Source organism: Equus caballus, chromosome 28 (assembly GCF_041296265.1).
Source record: "Equus caballus isolate H_3958 breed thoroughbred chromosome 28, TB-T2T, whole genome shotgun sequence".
Lineage (NCBI taxonomy): Eukaryota > Metazoa > Chordata > Mammalia > Perissodactyla > Equidae > Equus > Equus caballus.
The window spans coordinates 14,052,406-14,073,393 of NC_091711.1; the positions used below are offsets into that span (position 1 = coordinate 14,052,406).

General features: G+C 35.5%; 1 protein-coding gene across 50 annotated transcripts in view; it reads right to left on the reverse strand.

Moving 5' to 3' along the window:
- The window catches only part of PPFIA2 (PTPRF interacting protein alpha 2), a 451,986-nt gene that overhangs the window by 62,447 nt on the left and 368,551 nt on the right, over positions 1-20,988 (reverse strand). For all 50 annotated transcript variants that reach the window (XM_070253915.1, XM_070253923.1, XM_070253918.1 and 47 more), the window contains 4 exons: positions 18,903-19,140; positions 15,533-15,562; positions 12,200-12,330; positions 10,257-10,411 (listed from right to left, as the gene is read on the reverse strand). In XM_070253915.1, coding sequence (XP_070110016.1) covers positions 10,257-10,411; positions 12,200-12,330; positions 15,533-15,562; positions 18,903-19,140 — 554 coding nt within the window. The remainder of the gene's footprint in view (positions 1-10,256; positions 10,412-12,199; positions 12,331-15,532; positions 15,563-18,902; positions 19,141-20,988) is intronic.

The window sequence follows — 20,988 nt, forward strand, 5'->3', positions numbered from 1 at the left end:
TGAGAACTTAATCCCGGGATCTGTTTTCTCTTTGGCATTTACTATATGTAAAAAACATGAAGTCAAAGTTAATGAAAAATACCCACTATTTTTAACAGGGTTAAGGGATATTTTTCAATGGAAGGGATTTCAACTCCAGTTAAGCTTAAGATAGGTAGAAAGACTTAAGCTAATACTAAGTCTTACAGAGACTACACACGAAATTTCACCAATATATCAGTAAATATATATTACTGAACTATCAGACAATTTTTACTCTTCTGTTATCGTAATGGACATTTCCTTACTTAACATTTGCAGGTCTTGACCAGGTTATGGTTTCTCTATCAGAACGAAATATCTTATCAAAGCACAAGAGACAAATTTTGTTACTGTTTTTCATAATTTATTTTGGAAAAAAATTATAATACTTGACATTATTAATTCTGGAGCATTGATATAAATAAGTTAAACTCATAGCCTCAAAACTCTGCTACTGAACTGGATAATGATAAGAAAGTCCTCTTTGTTGAAAACATGTTGATTGCTATCTATCTAGATCTTATTCAGAGATTCAGAGTTTGGGGACTGAAATTTACTTTATTCAGTTATGCACATGTGAAATTAATACATAAAGAAATTTTTAATTATGACAGATTGTCATTGTTCATGTCATTATAAAAGTTATCCACTAGCTGAGTAAAGTACTCTTGGGGATCATTTTTAAATGTGGGATTTTCCGTTATGCACAGTGAGTGAATATTTTCATTTTATTTTTCTCATCAGTATACTTGTCTTCCTGTACATCCATAAATCATTATTCACAACCTGCAATTAACAATAAAATTGTTCTGTTAAAGTGTAAATGGAAATGAATGATTCACTTAAAAGTTACAAAATTCTTGATCAGCCCAGATGAGAACAGAGAGATTAATGAGGTAGACACATTGGATAAAGAATGAGACATTGCCAACCACCACTTGGTTGGGTGAATCAGGCTTTTTATTCTTCTGAACAAAGAAGAATATCTAAATTATGATTTAAATTTTTTCAAGAATCCAATATTTTAATTAGAGAAAAAGAACAGTTTTTTCAAAAATGAAAGCTCTGGAAGAGAAACAAAGAAATCACTAGAAGAATTTTGTGAGTCAAAACTACACCCAGAAAAAACAATTTGCTTCTCATTAGTTAAATTATAAAAATAAAAAGCATGAGGACCTTGGAAATACTTGAGTACTTCAAAATCAAATAGCCTTTGAATAGAGGATTTAATAAAGAATTGTGGCCATATTCTGTTTGAAAATACCAATAGAAAATAACACTGGGGCTGGCCTCATGGCATAATGGTTAAGTTCGGTGAGCTTCGCTTTGGAGGCCCAAGTTCACAGGTTCAGATCCAGGACGTGGACATACGCCACTCACCAGCCATGCTGTGGTGGTGAGCTACATATAAAGTGGAGGAAGATAGGCATAGATGTTAGCTCAGGGCTAATCTTCCTCAGCAAAAATAAAAGAAAAGAACACTTATGGCCATAGTAGGTAAAATTATTTTTAAGCATCACATGTAGGAAAATACCCTTAAGCAGGATCAAAAGTCCAATTATGTGCATTTTTTCAGCTCTAACAATTAAAACATTTCTAGATGAGAAGAACGTTCTTTCATACAATTGATCCAGCTGCCGCAGAAATCCCAGGTTCATCTTTCCACATACCTGTTAACCAGTTAATTGGTGAGAGTAATCTCAGCCAAACCCGTTTGTGAGCTCTTTTACCCTGGATGGTTATCTAAGTCTGGTGAGAGCATGCCCCATGGTTTTCCAGGCATCAGGGGGCTCCTAGGTCCGTGTGGACTTTAGGAGTATTTATTCATCTATACCAATATTTTATTCTCTAGTCACATGTGGCTATTGAGCACTTGAAATGTGCTGTCTAAATTAAGTGTTATAAGCACAAAATATGCATAGGATTTTGAAATCTTAGTACAAAAAACAATATAAGATATCTAATTAATAATTTTATATGGATTACATGTTGACATGATAATGTTTTTAGATCAGTTTAAATAAAATAAATTATTAAAATTAATCTCACCTGTCTCTTTTTACTTTTCTTAATGTGACTACTAGAAAATTAAAAATTACATATGTGACTCACATCATATTTTTGTGGGGCAGTGCTATATACTAGTGGTTCTCAACTGGAGAAAGTACCTATTCCCAGAGGGAACGTAAATATTTGTGTATTTACTGGAGGGAGGGGAGCACATTTTTAGATGACAATGACTGTGAAGTGCAACTGATATTTACTAGGGGACAAGAATTCTAAACATCCCTTGATGAGTAGAGAACCCTGTAGTTCCCCCCGACTTTTTTTTGCTGAAGAAGATTTGCCCTGAGTTAACATCCACTGCCAATCTTCCTCTTTTTGTATGTGAGCCACCGCCAAAGCATGGCCAGTGACCGACAAGTGCTGTAGATCTGCACTCAGGAACTGAACCTGGGCTGCCGAAGTAGAGTGTGCTGAACTTAACCACTAGGCCACCGTGGCTGGCCCTAGTTTGTCCGTCTTAAAATTGAAAGAGTGCCTCTGATGAGAAACACAGGCCTGTGAAAGCTGGGGGTTACTAGCTCTCCAGCAGCTCCATTAGGAATGTGGACAGAGCATCACTAACTCCACCCATCTCATGGTATAAGGTGCTCAGGCACAGAAGGCTTGAGTCCCATGATTCCGTGGATGCTCAGGTAAGAAACTGCTTATCCCCTTATCAGTGGCCCTCTAGCGGTTGCACTTGCAAAAGCCCGTGCTAAAATCCCTGCTCTCAGTGAAGTTCTGGGCTATTTATCACTCAGGCACACACACTTTTGTGAGGTCATCGAGGACTTGGAAGTGTTGAGACAGGACCACTCCTACGGTCTGCGGGTCCCAGTCAAGCATTTTCTTTCCTATCCCCTTTTTATACAAACATTTTGAGTAACCCCAAATCAACGGGGCAACAATCTAGTGGTTTCATCCCACAGGAGGAGAAAGTGATTCACTTGTCAGAGCACTCTCCTGGAACTGGGGTCAGGCCACTGGCCCAGAACTCCATAAGTGCGAGTTTCTGGGCTCCCCAGGGTATCTGGTCGACCCCAGGGAAGGCAATAGAGAGTCAGGGAACATGCTGAAGAGGAGAAACAGGGACCCAGGTCCACACAGTTTGGTTGGATAAGGTACCCTGCCTAGATAGCACTCCCTCCCTGGCTGGTCCTAGGGTCTGAAAAATAAGAGAAAATTCAATGCTTCTAGCAATTGGACCCACACAGGTCAAGGTCTCGGCTGAGGGTGCCCTGCCCAGATGGCACTGCCAGCCCTAGCTTCCCCAAGGCACCAGAGGGAAGGTCTTAGAGCATTTCAAGGAAAGTACAGCAAAGTGTGAGGCTTACTAAGATCCAGGCTGAGGAGCTTAAGGAATCCTCATGTGCCCAGACCTATGCGGGGTACTGAGTAGAGATATCCGTTCATTTAGATTGTGAAGGCAATTATCTCTGTTTTGCCTGGGGTTTAGATTCCATTCAGAATAATTTATTTCATGTTGGCCCTTGACGTACAAGTCTGTAGGAATTTCTGGCCAAAACCCACATTGCAAAGTCTCTGCCTCTCCATTTGTCCAGCAGAGGGCTCTGTCATTGTACAAAAAGGAAGCTCTTACTCCAGAGAGATCAAGACTGTAATCTGCTGCTGATAGCAGCTTCGTCTTTCTTTCATTTGACCTCCCTTCAGTATTAATCCATACCACTCATTTCGTATGCAAACACGCTTCAATTTATAAACAGTTACTGAGTGGTTTCATGTCTGTTAGTCTGTTAGATCTCTGCAGGCTGTCCCCAGGTGCAGTGCCTGGCTCACAAAGAGTGTGAAATAAATGCATTCACAAGGGAAGCTAAATACTGCTTTCTTCAAAGAAAGGCCCTTTCACCATGAAGAGCGTGCGTCATCTCTAATTGACAATTTGTGGAATTTATATCTGTTGGTCCCATAAGATCCAGGAACAATCTAAGTTTTTGAGTAAAGGCCAGCACAGCCACTCAAATTTTATGTGTGAAAAGGTGCTTGCTAAACAATGCTGGTGCAATGTTGATGCTGTTTTTTGTCACTGTGAAATTGTTTTCTTCATTATGCTGATTATAGTAGGTCAATGAGTTCAGACAATTATAATAAAATCTGGTTGATGATCATAAAGGAAAGGGAACTGCAAGTTAGCAGGCAAAAATTCTCTGTGAAATATATTGCTTCTCAAGTGCACTTAAAGAAAATTTGTGAAAGTAGCTTTTATTTTTTTTACTCAATAATATATGCATTTTATATGTCTGGGGAGATATATATATATATATATATATATATAATTTTATATAATTGGGGATTCTGCCTCTTCAAATTTAATATATTTTTCTCTTTTTACTGTTTTTTCACAGCTTTGCTGTACTTGGTTCTATCTGATCAATTCTCCATTCTTGAAAATCTCTTTTTCTTTGACTTCTGCTCCTTCTGCTGCATTGCCTGTCAATGGCCTATTTTTTTCATCCTTACCATTCGTTGTTAACATCATCTGGGCTGGTCACATGTGTTCTCTTCATTTTTCTTTATAGCCATTAGGGCTCTTTGAAGACCTGGGAGGACCGGTGTCTATTAACGTGGCATACCTTTATTGACTAATATATTGACTTTAGAGTCACATTAAACTTCTAAATTTTTCGTATAAAAAAATGCTCCCAAGAGCTATATGTTTAGAGAGGGATATTTTGGACCCTCCATATCTCAGTTTTGGGGATAGTTTTTATAAATAACACGAATTTTTTCATTTGTGATTCCTCTCCATATCAGTAATCCATAAATCTGCACTGTTGAAATGTTCATGTGCAAGTGATTGGGTGATGTATTGACCAACGACAGAATGAGTCTGAATCACGCCACTGGAAACTTTATCGAAGGTGGCATCACTCCACTCATTAGCACTGTTAGTAGAGGATTATTCAACCAGTTATAAATCCCACCCAAGTCTTCCATCACTCAGGCCCCATTTGACATCTTGTCCACAGGGATGTCATGAGTCACAGCTTGTCCACTGCCCTTCCTGTTCTGTTACTGAGTAACTTTGTCAAAGAAACAAGCGAGTGTTGCCTGACATGCCTATATTTAACACAGTTTAATTTGGTTTGCTTCAAAATAGGTTAATGCCTTCAGACAAAATTAAAAGTCAAGCCAGTCAAGATTCCAATTATTGATGCATAATCATGGACCTTGGGGTTCAGAGCCCTTGTCTCCTAGCTGTCCTGATAGGACAGACAATGTATCAGGTAAAATTTTTCTGGGCCAGAAATACACTGAAGTTTTTGTTTTGTTTTAAATAAAAGTTTGAATATGCTTATGGACTATCCATCTTAAAAAATGGAAGTTCCTCAATGCCATCAGCTACGTTTTAGCCATTTTCCTAAAGTCCATGATTGGTACTCTGCGTTCAACAGTGGCTGTGCTTATTCACTCAAAGTGTGAAGAAATACATGAATTTAGATTATCTGTTTTGTTTTTTTCCCTCAAAATCTCTACCCTCTTGGGCTTCAATGCCATCTTGTTAATGCTTTTTTTTGGGAGAAATCTTTCTCTTCAAGTAAGCAGATAGAGGCAAAAATGAGAGTTTTTGAATAGTTCCACCTATCTGTATATTCTGTTCACATAAGGTAAACCTTCACTTTACTTATTTTCTTTAAATTTTAAAACTACTAAACAAAAGTAATAATAAGGATTTCATAATTCCCCTTTGGGGAAGTTTTTCCAATTATCAGTTTATTTTGACAAGTGGCTTTCCTGACACTGTTCTTACGTGTCTATGCTATTTACTTATATCTATTATTTGTTATAGATACAACTTTGCACCAAACTCTTCCTGTTTTTTTTCTTTTTTGAGGAAGATTAGCACTGAGTTAACATTTGCTGCCAATCCTCCTCTTTTTGTTGAGGAAGACTGGCCCTGAGCTAACATTCGTGACCATCTTCCTCTACTTTATATGTGGGACGCCTGCCACAGCATGGGTTGCCAAGCGGTGCCATGTCCGCACCCCAGATCCGAACCAGCCAACCCTGGGCTTCCGAAGTGGAATGTGCGAACTTAACTGCTGTGCAACCAGGCCGGCCCCAGTACCAAACTCTTTTAAAATCTGTTTTTAGAAGGATGTCTCCTATTTCAGATATACAGCTTCTTAAGTTCACATCATTGTAAAAATTATGAGTGTGTTACCTCCTCTTGAATTGCTTTGATAATATCTAACCTTCCTTGTCCTAACCAATCTTCTATGTTGGTTAAGATTGAACTTGTTTCTAGAAGTTTGTGTGGAAGTCAGGCTGTGGTAGGTTGTAAAGTGATTGACAGATGAGGAAGTAAAAATAGCAGTTGTGGAAAACTCACTTAAGCTTGGATCTTAAGACTAAGGGAAAGATGAGTCAATATCTAGGCAAGATGGCAGGATCAAGTGATGACTTTTAAAATATAGATTAGATATGAGCGTGTTTAAATATTAATGGAAATATCAGGGATGCATTGTATCTGGATGCATGAATCAGCAGGGGAAAGGCTGTGGTCACTGGGCTACTAAGTCTTAAAAGGATGCTATTACATCCTGGATCTATGCTCCAGGAGATCAGCAGAAGTCTTTATCAGCCCTGCTGTCTCCATGCCCCTCAATGAAATTATCAAACCTATTTCTGAATCTTTTCATCTTGGGACTTGTAGCATAGAAAGAGAGTGAATGAAAAAATGAAAAAAAGAGAGAGAGAGAACGAGAAACTAAAGTCAGATTCCCAAGTCCGCTAGAAGGCCATCTGCCAGGACACTCTCCTCAAATTCACTGCAACCTTCAAGTAGACTTGGCGCATATAAATGTTTTATCTTTCCTGAATAGTAGTTAAAAATTGAGTTTAAATGCTTTTAATGGAAGAACAATGTTCATTGATTCATTCGAGTCTACGTCACTCCTGTTATTTTCTACCCTGCACATCACTTGAAGTACCTTCAAGTAGATATTTTAGTTTGCAAATCCTGCTGCTACATTATGGGCAATAATACTTTGAACAAGAACTGTCAAACCCTCTGATAAGCGTAGAATGAATTTTCTATAAGAAATCTGAAAACTTGAAACCTCCTATTACTACCCAACTTTTGTCTGTGCTACTACTGTGACTTGACTGAATAATCACCAACCATTTGGAAAACATGCTGTAATAGATTTCTGGAATAAAATAATTTTGTTTGGTTTCTGTTAGCTTTATGCAAATCCTTTTCCAAATATTGTTTCCTTTGAGTTCTGGGGTTTCCACATTTATATTGCCTCTGCTAGTAAAATATTTGTAAAAATAGATAATATGTATATTGAGTTTGATTCTCCATAGTTAGGGGTTATGAATGTAGTCATATCTACTGACCTGTCATCTGAAGTTTACCTTATTACCTAGCTTTTCAGATGGTCATATAAGGCAAACAACACCCCCTTACCACTATTCTCCTCTGTGAATCACTAAGAATTCCTCTCTTGTTGTTTATCCTTCCTGATGGAACCAAGCGAACATTTTCATAGTTTTATTTAGACCATTTTCTTTTTCCACACCATATTTCATTTAAAGGCATTTAGCATAGCTACTCTCAGGTTAACTTATGTTTCTCTGTCCTTATGTGCTAAACTCTTCAACTAAGAGTTCTAAATAGTAGGACATGGCCCAAAATTTCAAATTTGGTTCTTTGACACCATCATCTCAGTACCATCTTACTTTCCATGCCATCCTATCTTATTTCCTCTCTCTATTTTTACTGGTAGAAGAAATAACATTGTCAGTGTTCCTGTGTCTGAATTTCCCAGATCAAGATACCAAAATCATAATCACTAGAGATGTTATCCTAGTTTCTTCTGATGCATGTGTCATTAGCATGGGGTGGCAGCCCCTGGGTTTGATAAGTTTTCATGATCTTTACCTCACAACCTGGATATACCTTCCAGGACAAATGGATATGAGTCCAGGCATATGAGTCCATATCCTTCAACTAAAGTACCAGTTGTCTCATGCACAATTTTCTTCTGGTACCAATATGGTTTCCTGAAATGTATTTATGTCTATATTTTCTTCATATTTCTTCAAGTCTTATTTCCAATAAACATCTTTTTTTCTTGGATTATCTAGGAGGTTTGATTCAACCTCAATGTAGCTTCTATGCAGCTTCAGAGGTATAGATTTCTGTCTTTGACTTCCTCATCATCATCGCAGTCCTGACCATGCTGATGACTCAGCTTTGTTTATCCTCTATCTCTGTTGTTTTGTGGAGTAAAACAAAATTGCTCATGGTTCTGAAATGTTCCCAAGTCTATGATAGGATCCCAAATAACTATTGCTGGGTTCTAACTTGGATGAAGTTCATAAGAATATAATTGTAATTAATTCTGTTCTCATCTGTTCTGACATAGAGACACAGTCATTGAAAATGGATAGGAAAGGCTACGTTTCTAGAAGGCGTATAGTTTTCTAGATTTTAAATTGTATCTAGGATGCTCCAATTTTGACGGCCTATTATTAGCGAAATTCCTAATGATTTAGTAATTCTTCATCAAAGTTAAATATAAAATAAAAGTAGGATAATCTAAGTGAAAAGACAATTAAGCACATTTTAAAAGGGAAAAGTAAATTATAGAGCCTAAGATGAACATGTATGTTGAAATAGGAAAAAATAAAATGATTACTATGTCATTAAAATAAATATTTTAAAATAACTATCCACACTATTGTGAATTACACTATAATATACTGGAAATGAGAAATAATTTGGTAAGAATATAAACAGTTGTCAAATAAAATAAAACAAATTTTAAAACAACATTTTGGTTTATACATTTTATATCCAAAAAATAACCATCTTCCTGCTTCTTTTCTTGTGCAATACTATTTTCTATAGCCTAAGGGGTTCCTCTCCTGAGAAACAGAAATGCAAAGAGGATTTAATTCTCCTGCTGAATAGCACTTAATCACACAGCTAGCTACACATCAGTTTCCCATGGCTTCTGATGCTTTGTGTGGGTTTCACACCGTGGAAGTCGACAAAGCCATGTTTGAATAATACTACAGCCCTAAATCTGCAAACATAAATATTATTCTCAGAAATCCTTTTGGTGCCAGGGCAGGAAACTAACCCTGGGGGTTGGGGCATGACCTGTGAATAGTCATTCCTTTATTTGAGAAACCAAAGGAGGTGCTATGAAATTCTGGTATCACTCTGTTCAGCAATTACCATTGGAAGTAGGAGCTAAATCCTTTCTCGGTAATTTAACTCTAGTTCTCAGGTAAATAGAAGAAGAGGGGAAAAAAAGATGCAATCACGAATAACCAAGATGATTAAAAGATATTTCAGAATAAAAAATAAATATATAGAAAGGCAACAACAAAAAAATCAAGTGTATATATCATCATTTCAGGGAACACATTTTACATATTCTTTTTGCTTCAGACAAGTTTATATATAGATACGTGTCTCCATCCATTAAACTATGTTTATGTATTTACCTAGGGTCATTTCAAATGTACTGATCTATATTTTATTCAATTAATCATTAATAATTAACAATCTCTAGCACCCTATTCCTTCCTCCATTCCCCACCTACATGCTGTAGAGGCTGTAGCAGAAAGCTGTGATAGTTTTAAACAAAGTAACCCTGTCTTTTACATTTTATGTTCTATGTATCATAATCCTTTATTGTGACTTAAAAAATTCTTTCAGATTTTTTGTAAGCGTCTCAATTTTTTTCAACAGAAAAGCTTTAAATTTGCTGAGTTAAGCGTTTATACACATGGATACAAGATACTCAGTGATTTTAAGCTGGTTTTGAAACTTTGGCACTAGGATGAATACCTCAGTTCTGCGAATTACTAAGACATTGTTTACTCATCAATAAATAAAGATGACAGTAATAAAACTTGCCTCAGAGGGTCCTTGAGTCCATCACAGTTAGCATTAAACATATTCTAGCTATTGTTATTTACAGAGAAATGACAAGGACTGAAAGTTTTACAAATAGTCTTCCCTTGTGACTTGTGTCAAGCATTACTCAGCTAAATTGGATTTACAAAGCTGATTAACATAAAAAGTTTGTCAAGTAGGAAAAAGAAGAAATGAAAAGATGAGAAATGAAATGAAATGTAAAATCAATAGACACTCAGAAGTGACTAAAGTGAGCGGCAGTGGAAAGTCAAGTGCACGCCTACTTACGGAGCTGTCCAAGTCGAGCTTTCTCTTTTTTACCAAACAATCGCCCTATTGAAGACTTGATTCCTTTTTTCTTGGGGGCTTTGTGAAGAGAGTCTTGGCTGCTGTTGGCACTGCCAAGCCCGAGGCTTTCTGGCTCAAGGGAGGCAGATAAACTACTGCAAAACACAAAAGAGGACAAACTGCTAGTTTTGGTGCAACATCCCCAAGGTACACAAGGCTTGTTTCCTTTGTGAAGGCACACAAGAGGGAACAAGTAGACTTTGAATGTTGATGTCTCCCTTTCTTCCCACGTTTATTCTTAAGCATATTGAAGAGTGGTTTCCTCAGCCAATGGGCCCTTAGCCTCCAAATTTTCTCTAGAAAAATTTCTTTTGGTTCCAAATTATTTTTTCCCTTATTTTTTGTATAATCTCAAACTAATCAATAAACATAGATTGGCTTATTAACTGCCTGTTAACCGATCTATTGTTTAGCACTTGACCATTTACCTATTTCTTTCTTGGAGCTTGTTTTTGTAATCTTAAACGTCATGACCTATGATAAGACAGTTAAATATAACCAATAGCGAAATTTAAGGTGCTATTGTAGCCCCTGGTTTTATTGGAATTTCCTCCAGCCTTCTTTCTCTCTCTCGGTTTTAGAGTCTAATTCATCTAGTCTTAAGTGGTCTGGGTGGTATTTAACAGCAACAGATCACATACCCTAGTGACCACTGGATATGTTTTCTTCTAGTTCTCAGGTATTCTTTTAGGTACATTATAAGGTGAAAGGATTTTCAAGCAGTTTGTCTCGGCTCTATTCCTGATCAATATTTGACACTGTATTAATCGGAGAGGTTCAATAGATGTTTCTATCATTTTTTCCTACAACTGTTAATTTGACAATAATATAATGAACTATTTAACTTTACTTATTCATCCTAATTAATCTAGGTTCACACTCTCTAAACTCCAAAGCAATAGCTTTTCATATGTTACAATATAATTCACTCTCTTTTTTGAAAGTGGAGGAAGTAGGTATTTCGAAGCTGGAGTAACTGTGTTTGTTTTCCACATTAGAAGTGAAAAGTAAACAAAATATGAAGAACAAAATGCCTGACAGCACAAAAAGCTCTGTTTTCAGATATACATATACCATTTAGAAGATAGAGTCTTACTTAAAGTATTAATCACTAAGTCATCACATTTTGTTGTATGGATTATGTGTCCAGAGATGCTGCAATTGGTAAGAACTGCAAGTGATAAGAAGGACACACTCTTAAGATGTAAATTGCATGCTTAGATTTATTTACATCTTTATTATAGAGCTCTGCTTGCAAATTTTTATGCAGATGGAAAGGACAGTATGAAGAGTCACTATGACAAATGGGATATTCTCCCCACGTAAACTTACCTTTTCTTTTAATATTTTGGCAAATTTGCTTTTTTTCGTTTCTAAGAACTTTCTGCCTGAGGAGCTGTTCTAGCGGGCAGCACAAGCACCCATACGGTCGTGTACATACCTGTCTGCTGAAAGTATGTGAGGCGCAATTATGGACTTTTCAGACCTTAATCACTTTTACACTATAAGCCAAATTGATAGTCTTGTCCTAGGATCCCTTCAGCTTTTTGTTACTTTCTTAGTACATCCTTTCTCTAGCCTGACTCTATTTTAATAAGAAATACAGGCCAAAAATAGAAGAGCTCTTCTTATCAACACTGGCTAATAACAAGATTGCAAATATACAGTTAATTTTAAAACTAAAAATATTCTCAGAATGGAAATTTTGGTTTTTTTCACAAATGATATTGGGGAGAGAGAGCAGGACAATACCCCAACAAAGAATTCTAGCGCTAATCAAATTTTTTGTATAAATTTTTAAGCAGTCTATTTGACAACATTGAAAGGAAGAGGGATATTTTCGGAAGGGGAGCATAGAACCTGCAGTGTGCTGAGAGTCATACCTTCGGGCATCATTGTGGTACGAAGAAGGGAGCGTGTGAGTCATCCTGATGGCTCTAGGGGTAGGGGGAGGAGAAGTTTCACATTTAATTGTTGCTTTATCCTCCCGACCATCTTCTTCCACCACTGCAATCTAGAATCAAAAACAATACATTCAGATGATCTCCTTCTAATTTGCAAATGAAACTGATGGAAGTGGAGAATCATTAAAGCAAAGCTATTTGAGTAATTCTAATACAAAAACAATACAAAGAGACTTGGGGCATATAGGTCTTACACGTACAAATTCACATTATTAACGAGTATGACTATCATAACTATTTAAAAGTGAAGACATTCCAGTTAAAAAAAATGGACCCACTACACAAAAATATGACTTAAAGTTAATAAACACTATAGACCAATATCCAGGGACTATGAAAAAGCTATCCTGGAATCCATTTCAATATATCCAGAAGTAAATGCTTTCCAGAAAGTTATTCAACGTATATTTGAATTAATTCACTAAAAAAAGATTATGCATAGTCAGGTTATCATAACATGGACGTCATTCAAGAGGGAGATTTTTGAACTAAGAAGAAATGTTGGCAAAATACACCTTTATCAGATAAAGTGCTTTAGATCAGGCTAATGAAATGTGTTCCAGGATGTTTAAAAAACAAGTTGCAGTTTATAAGGAAAAAAACTTTACTTTTTAAAGTGAGAATAATAAAAGTTAAGAACATAATTCTTGCAAATTGTTTCATTTCACTGCGTCTCATGGGAAAATTGAAAAAAGCATACAGAACAACCCAAGAAGATGAGATGAAAGGAATTTCTTTAAAGAATTTATTTCAGAATCTAGAACAATTCAGGGATACCATAAATTTTGTCAGAGATACTATATAAGACTTTTCAAGAGTCAAGTTAATTGTTGAGAGTTTTTTTTACAACAATGATGCATTTTTTAAAATACCATCATTGTGCATTAAAATACATACACAGAGAGAGAAAGATTGTGGAAGGCAAAACTAAAAGACATATGGCTCTGGAAGTTCTGATGGAAAAAAAGTTCCTCAATATGGTTACAGCAAAAATGTTAAAGCTGTGTTCTCATCTTGTATCTATGCAACATCTTGCTTGTTTATACATTAAGCTATTATGCATAAACGTGTTCATATATGACAAAGACCTCATGCATTGGAGAAACTTAATAAAACTGTCTGGGCTCTTGTCATCCAAGCCAGCGTTACTTTTAACAGTTTAGGGAGGCGTCTTAATAGGATTTCCTCTCTCCATTTCGACTAGCCTACGGCCACCAGAAGAATCTTTTTCAAGAACTACTTTCAGCATAATGTCAATATTATGGCAAATCCTTTCTAAACTCACATCTCTCTAAACTTATGAAGTGTGTTTCCAAACTCTTCCTGATATGTATTTACGTCTTCACAGTTCCATGATCTAACCATGGTTGTTTTCCATGACTATTTCTGCTAGGCTTGACCATTTCTACTTCCAGATTTTTTTTCCTGAAACCCCCTCTTAGAAAATACCCTCCTCTCTCCACACTGCCAGTCAAACTATGCCAACTCAAATATCAGCCTCTGAAAATGTCATACAAAAACCATTCTCTGAATAACCCTTAGAGCTCATACAACAGACACAAAGTGGAGGAGAAAGGCTTTACAATCAGAGACGGATTTGAATCCTGGTTTCTCTTATTTGTTGAATGACATGTGCTAACGACTTACCTACTCTAAGATTAAGTTTCCTCATCAATAAAATGGAAGTGATAATACTTATTTTGATGTGTTTTTCTGAAGTGGAAATGAAATCATGTGTGTAACTTCTTACTCTGACATACAGCAATTTTTAGTTTGTGGTCTTCTTCCCATGACCTACCTTTATACCAATCATCTCTTTACTCCCTCAATTCCCTGAGGCTGCATTTCTGGACAGAATCTTCTTTTGTGACTGCTTTTTCTTATACCTACTGAATTTGTTTTATATTACCCATTCAGATTTCTTCCTAAATTCCCAGTATAGTCATTTTAAGTGGTGGAGAAAGTCAAAGACAAATAATAAGAACATCATGCATGGTTAATTTGACACTTGAGAACTAACTGGTAGTATCAAGGAAAAGGTGCTATAGGAAGAGAGATGAAAAAGAAAAAGAAAATTCTTTCCCCAGAAAAAGAAAAAGAAAATTCTTTCAACCTAAGCCATGTAAGCATAATATAGATTCCCTTAATTAAAAAAAGTTCTCTGGTTCCAGAATTGTTTAGGCATAGACTGACTACTACACCAAGAGGATGCTGAAAAATATTTATGCCCTGGATAGTAGGTTGAATCTTTGAAATCTTTCCTATGTGATATCCTGTGAGTCTGACCTCTGCTGTTATCAGTTATCTAACAAGATGTCATTTTGTGTCAAAACTGAAGTCCACTTTGTTACCCATATCCAATATTTATTCTATTGATGTCATACCAAACAGGAAAGCAGTATATTAACTATATTTTCACATTTTCTGTATTCTTGATGCTCCATCATCTGGGGCCATGCTGACCCAGGATAGAATGCCCTCCAGGAGTTCGCTAATTCTTAGAGAAAGTAAAACACTTCCCTGGAGGGCACCTTCCATATGCTAACTGACCAATCTAGACCAGTACCCCAAACCATCTTTTCTATTTGACTCTTGTACCCTAGGAGGCAATATTCCTCTGCCTTCACCATACCAGGACAGGGATTAGACAACTAGAGATAACCCCTATAACCCTAGAGGCCACCGAAATTATTCAAACTAGCCAGTCCTAAGCCTGCTTACCCTGCCTTGCCTTGCCTTGCATCTCCCATAAGAACCACAGTGAGGGCTCCTGCCCACGTTCTCCCCTCATTCTGTCTGCCTCCCGACCCACCCTGGTGCTTCTGCTTGCCCTACACAGCATGGTATGCCCGTTCTCTTGGGAAACGTGAGTAACAAGCTATCTTTACTGGCAGTCGTCTCCTGATCTGTTGGTCTCACATGCCCGAATAGTAGAAAAACCTACTTTTTAAAACAAGCAGCATTGCTCTAGTATGGACAATAAACTATCTAATTTTATCAAGAGTAGTCTAAATATTCTGTGGAAAACAAGGATATTTAGTCCTTATAAAATAATCATTACCCTAGAAAGCATAAACAATTTTATTTTGATGCATTTACTCTTATGATCATATTTAAACAATTCAATAACACTTAAATACTTTTAATATTTATTTTTTCTGTTAATAAAATGCTTCAACTAGAGGGAATATAATTTTACAGCTTTCATAGAAAACAATATTCAACTAGTAATCATGTAGATGTTTACAATACCTTTCTCCGATGTTTCCTTAGATCACTTGGCTGTGATTGGCAATAACAAAAACAACAGAAAATAGGTCTAATTAATGATTACCATTTGATAATGTTACAAGTTTAAATAATATCTATAACTTGGCTATACTTTTTTTTCATTCCAGTCTTCTGTAAATAAATGTCTTTAACCACTATAAAAGCACTCCTCCTGAGAGTTACTTTAGAGAGGGGACTTCCTAGACGGTATGGATGGGGCATGCCTTCATGATGGGGTCATGTGTATGTGCATGAGATATGAGCCATGGGCCGTAGGGAATATAAAGCGCATTTGGAGTGAGCAGGCCAGAAATAAATACTGGACTATATCCTCCTAAGAAAATATAGATGGGAATGAAGAAGATTGTGTATAAATGAAGATTCAATGGATCTTATATGGAGTTTATAACAGTCCTTTTTGCCCAGTCTATGCAGAGCCTTGGGCCTCCTTTGGGCAGGTACGCTGTTCCTGAGGGATCTCAAATTTCCTGGCATCCTAACAACCCCCTCATTCTCAAATACCGAAAGCTCTGGCCTCGGTATTATGTGTTTCTGTGACTACTGTTTTCTTGTCAATGCTTTTCTACAGAATTAAAAAAAATAGTTAATTCTTTATGATTTCAGACGAACCTTATTCACTTAGTATCTTTGCTAATTTTCCTTATATAAGTAAAACAATTTTTCTTAAAGTATTCTACTTTACATTTTTGTTGCTATTGGAAAATGGGTTGATTTACTCCATTCAATATTCCAATTAGATATCACCATCATGTTATTCATGCTTATGGATTTGTAATAAGGTAAAATAAATACAAGTACTCTTTATTATCAGGACAAATAACAATGTTGGCAAAACATATGAACATATACAATACAAATGAATACAATACTTTTTCAATCTCAGCTTTTCTGCTCCTAAAATTTCTAATTATTCTCTGAATATTAAAACATAAATTATATTTGGCAAAATTATTTTTCCTCCAATATCTTCTACAAGTACAAGAATTTGATGATAAAGTTTTATTTGGTGATAAGAACTTCCTGGATTTCATTTCTTGTTTTTATGAGTCAGATATTAAACATTCTAAAGACTTTTTCACCCTCAGGAAAATTCCTAAATATTTTTTAAGTACTCTAATTATAGTGTAATAAAATTCATTGACCAGTGATTTATTCATGACTAACTGTTCAAGAAAATGCATGAAAGCAGTGGTATCCTTTTCACATGTACGCAAACATCACTTCTAAATGATTATATACATGTTATTTTATTATTACAAAAATAATAACACTGTCAACAAATAATAACTCTGTCAAGGATTGTGATGCCAATGTTTATGAAAATACTTAAAAGGGAAAAATACTCTGTTGTAAAATGTAAGGAAATAATAGCAGTACAGAAATAACCAAAGTTTGTTTGCCCTGAATGCTGACTAAATTATGCTCTGTGGGCCAAGATTCATACTGTAGCCTTTGATAATAAGTAGGTCATCAATATACGCAGCATACATTATTTATGCAGAAACTAAGCCAGAGATAATATTTTTAGTTAATAAAATCAGATGTGTGTTCCTAGATTTCTAAAACAAGATCATAATGTAGCTCAGTATACTGGGCTAGCGTATCTGAGCACGTTGGCTAAAAGCTGTCCTGTGCCTGGGTGGGGTCAGTTCTGATGAGCTGGCCTTTGTTTTGACTGGCCATCATCTGTGCTGTCTATTTCAAAAATATCTTTAACATCAAGTCTAGAATGAGCACAGAATAGAGGACTCAATGGCTTAAGGAGGTAAACCTTTCTTTTATATTTTTAATTTCACCATTTCTCTTTTATGCAGACTTTATTGCATAGAAGTCTTATAATTGTAAAGAGTTTGAATATGAGAAATGTTGCTTCGCCATGTAAAAAGTTTCCTGTTTCAATTCTCAACTGCAAAATTAAAGAAAAAGATACCTAAATCTATATACATAACAAGTTTTGTGAAGATAAAAATAAAATTATTTATAAGGTAGTTTTCCCCTAGAGGTAAGAGTATGCACATATATGTGCATTTATATAATTAATTCTAATATACATAATTGTTATAAGTTATTAGCCACAATACACATTTTTGCAACATATTTATTTAAAGATGACACAGAAAATAAATTAAACTTTGTTGTTCAGATGTCACACACACACACACACATGCACAGATACAGACATTGTAACACTTTTTATGGTAGCTTCACAATCTTCTGACCAGAAACTCTCTCTATATTTCATGTTCTTCTGTAGTATCATTAATATCTCCTCCTTTTCTTGTATATGTACTAGACTTGACAGTATATAAACTATTATGTGGCCTATTTGAATTTTAATTAATCTCTGTTCCCAAACTTTTATTTTTAATTGGAACTTTATTGTTTTAATAATATAGTTTTAATATTCACTACAAAAACATAGAATTTTACAGTACAGAATATTTAAATCTTCATTATTGTTGTTATTTCAACACATTTCCAGGTAATCACAAGAAAAAAAGACAGAATAGGACATGCTTTTGAGTTAGCAAATTTGAAGAAAAACCCAGCTCCACTTACTAGCTGTGTTGAGCACGGGCCACTTACTCCTACTCTCAAAGGCTCAGTTACCTCTACTCTATTATGATAATGCCCTTTGACTTCCAAATGTCATAATGAGAATTAAATGACTAAACACCATGGCATTCAGCATTCATTTCAACCATATTTTCCAGAGGTTTTCCTGTATTATTTTTAGCAGAATACTTTTATTTTCTCTGACTTATGTTCAAGGTACTTCCTACTTTAGGTTTCCAACTTTTAATGTTAAATATGAAGATAAATAAATAAAGAATAAAGAAGGGTGAGAATATTGACATGGAAATCTAAAAATTGGGAAATTGCTGCTGTTGTTTTTAATGGCTCTTCTTATTAAAATTATATTATATTATAAAATTAGAGCATTCTATGTTGGTGTATTGAAACAATTAAATAATTTTTGTAATTTAGTGTGTCAAAAAAACCCACCTAGCCCTAATTTAGTTCACCAAGATATCATCAGTGTACTTAATAGTTTGAGTTATTCAGATTTCCGATGTGATATTTAAATTCCTGCTCTTCCATTGACTTATTATGGGACCGTGGGAAAGTTACACTTATGTAGACTACATTTCCTCATCTCATAGTAGAATTAATAATTACACCTATCACTTAGAGATGTTGTAAAAGAAAAAGAAAAAGAAACAATAAAACACACAGGAAGTCCTTAGACTAGAATAAACACCAAATAAGTTTCAGTTATTGCATCATTACTCCTAAAGGAGGTGAGGGTTCTCTGGACACATCATCATACCAGTGTCATGACTCCCATCCGATCCATTTCCCTGGCAGGACTTCGCGGGGTGAGCTTTGGCGTTGAGTGTCCACTTGGGGGAGATGAACTGGCCAGTGAAGAAGCCGTAACTGAGGCAGTGATGGAGGTACCTGGGTGGACCCTCGCCAAATTCAGGCCTTCCAGGCTCACACTAGCCACTCTATTCTCAATTTCTTCAGCACGTAACTCTGTAGATTCTTTTTCTTCCTGAATTAGCCTGAAAGGTACAGTTTAATTTTGACCCATTATATGATGCTCTAATGGTAACTGGAATCAATAAAAAACTACTTTGTGAACATTTTATATCAAATCTAATATTTTCATCTTTTTTTTCTAGGCAATATAATTTTCAATAAATTCCCGGACTTTCTTGCTGAAATTTAGAATATCCGTTTTTTGAAATGATATATAATTCCTCTTTACTTTTAGTTTGACCTTTGACCTTCTTTCTATATTATGCCACTCTTGAAACTCTATGAAACTCTTGAAAACTTGCCTGCCTAATTAATTTTGCCATTAATTCTAATCTTACATTTGAACTCAGGTGTCAATGAGTGAGAAATTTAGAAACTCAGATTCCAACAATGTTATTGAATCCTACTTCCTTTCCAATGAAAAAGTTATAATAGATAGACTCTTCAATAAATTATCATTTATAATTATCATTTGGCTAAATAAAACCCTGAGTCTTTTTTTACATTAATATCTACTCAGCCAAGGTGCTTTTAAACAAGCACCAGGCAATTTAATAATGTGGAGATAGCTAGCTAACTGGAAAGACAGATAACGAAAAAAATTTTTAAAAAATTGTTGTTATAAATGCTTTTGAGAAGACAAAACACTAGACATTACTCTTTTTCTTTAAATAAAGAGAAGCTTCAAGAATATGTAAAGTTAGTTATTACAAAGACACAAAGAATAAAGAACTTTCGCCTGGTTGTGTGAAGCTTCTATTTAAGTTGAATCTACACACATTTTCCATATTGTTATAATGAAACTGTGTACTAACACAGTTTGTTTGAAAAAAGGGGTCAGAAACCTCTTCTGGGATATTTCCCTCTTAACTCCAAATGGCTTACTGTGATCTCCTATGATGTATAAGCCTTAACTTCAAAGTTATGATCACTGCTGTTTTCTTTTTATGCATTCACTTTGGAAGACTTTGGCGGTTTCTTACAAAACTTAACAGTCTTATCATATGATACAGTAATCGTGCTCCTTGTTATTTATCCAAAGGAGTTGAAAACTTATGTCCATGCAAAAATCTGCACACAGATGTTTATACCAGCTTTACCCATAATTACAAAAACTTGGAAGCAACCAAGAGGCCCTTCAGTAGGCGAATGGATAAATAAACTGTGATATATCTGGACAATGGAATATTATTCAGTACTAAAAAGAAGTGAGCTATCAAGCCATGAAAAGACATGGAGGAACATTAAATGCATATGACTAAATGAAAGAAGCCAATATGAAAAGATTCCGACTATATGACACACCAGAAAAGGCAAAACTGTAAAGACAGTAACCAGGTCAGTAGATGCCAGGTGTTGGGAGGGGAAGAGCAATGAATAGGCAGAGAACAGTGGATTTTTAGGACAGTAAAAAATATTCTGCATGATACCATAATGATGGGTACATGTCATTATACAATTTTCCAAGCCCACATAATACGTATAACACCAAGAGTAAACCTTAATGTAAACTATGGACTTTGGGTGATTATGATGCGTCAGTATAGGTTCATCAATTGTAACAAATGTACCACTGTGGTGGAAGACTTTGCTAAAGGGAGAAGCTATGCATGTGTGCAGCCAGGGTATACAGAAACTCTCTGTAACTTCCCCTCAATTTTGCTGTGAACTGCTCTAAACTGCTATAAAGAAAAAGTCAATAAAAATAATGAGGCACATTTACTCTTAATTATAATTTTTCACATACACAAAGAATACGAATTCTGTTACTTTGAAGTTTATTTTCATGGGTGCATTTTATTTTTTTATCAATTAAAAAAATTTTTCTAAAGGTTTTATTTCTTTCTTTCTTATTTTTCCTTCTTCTCCCC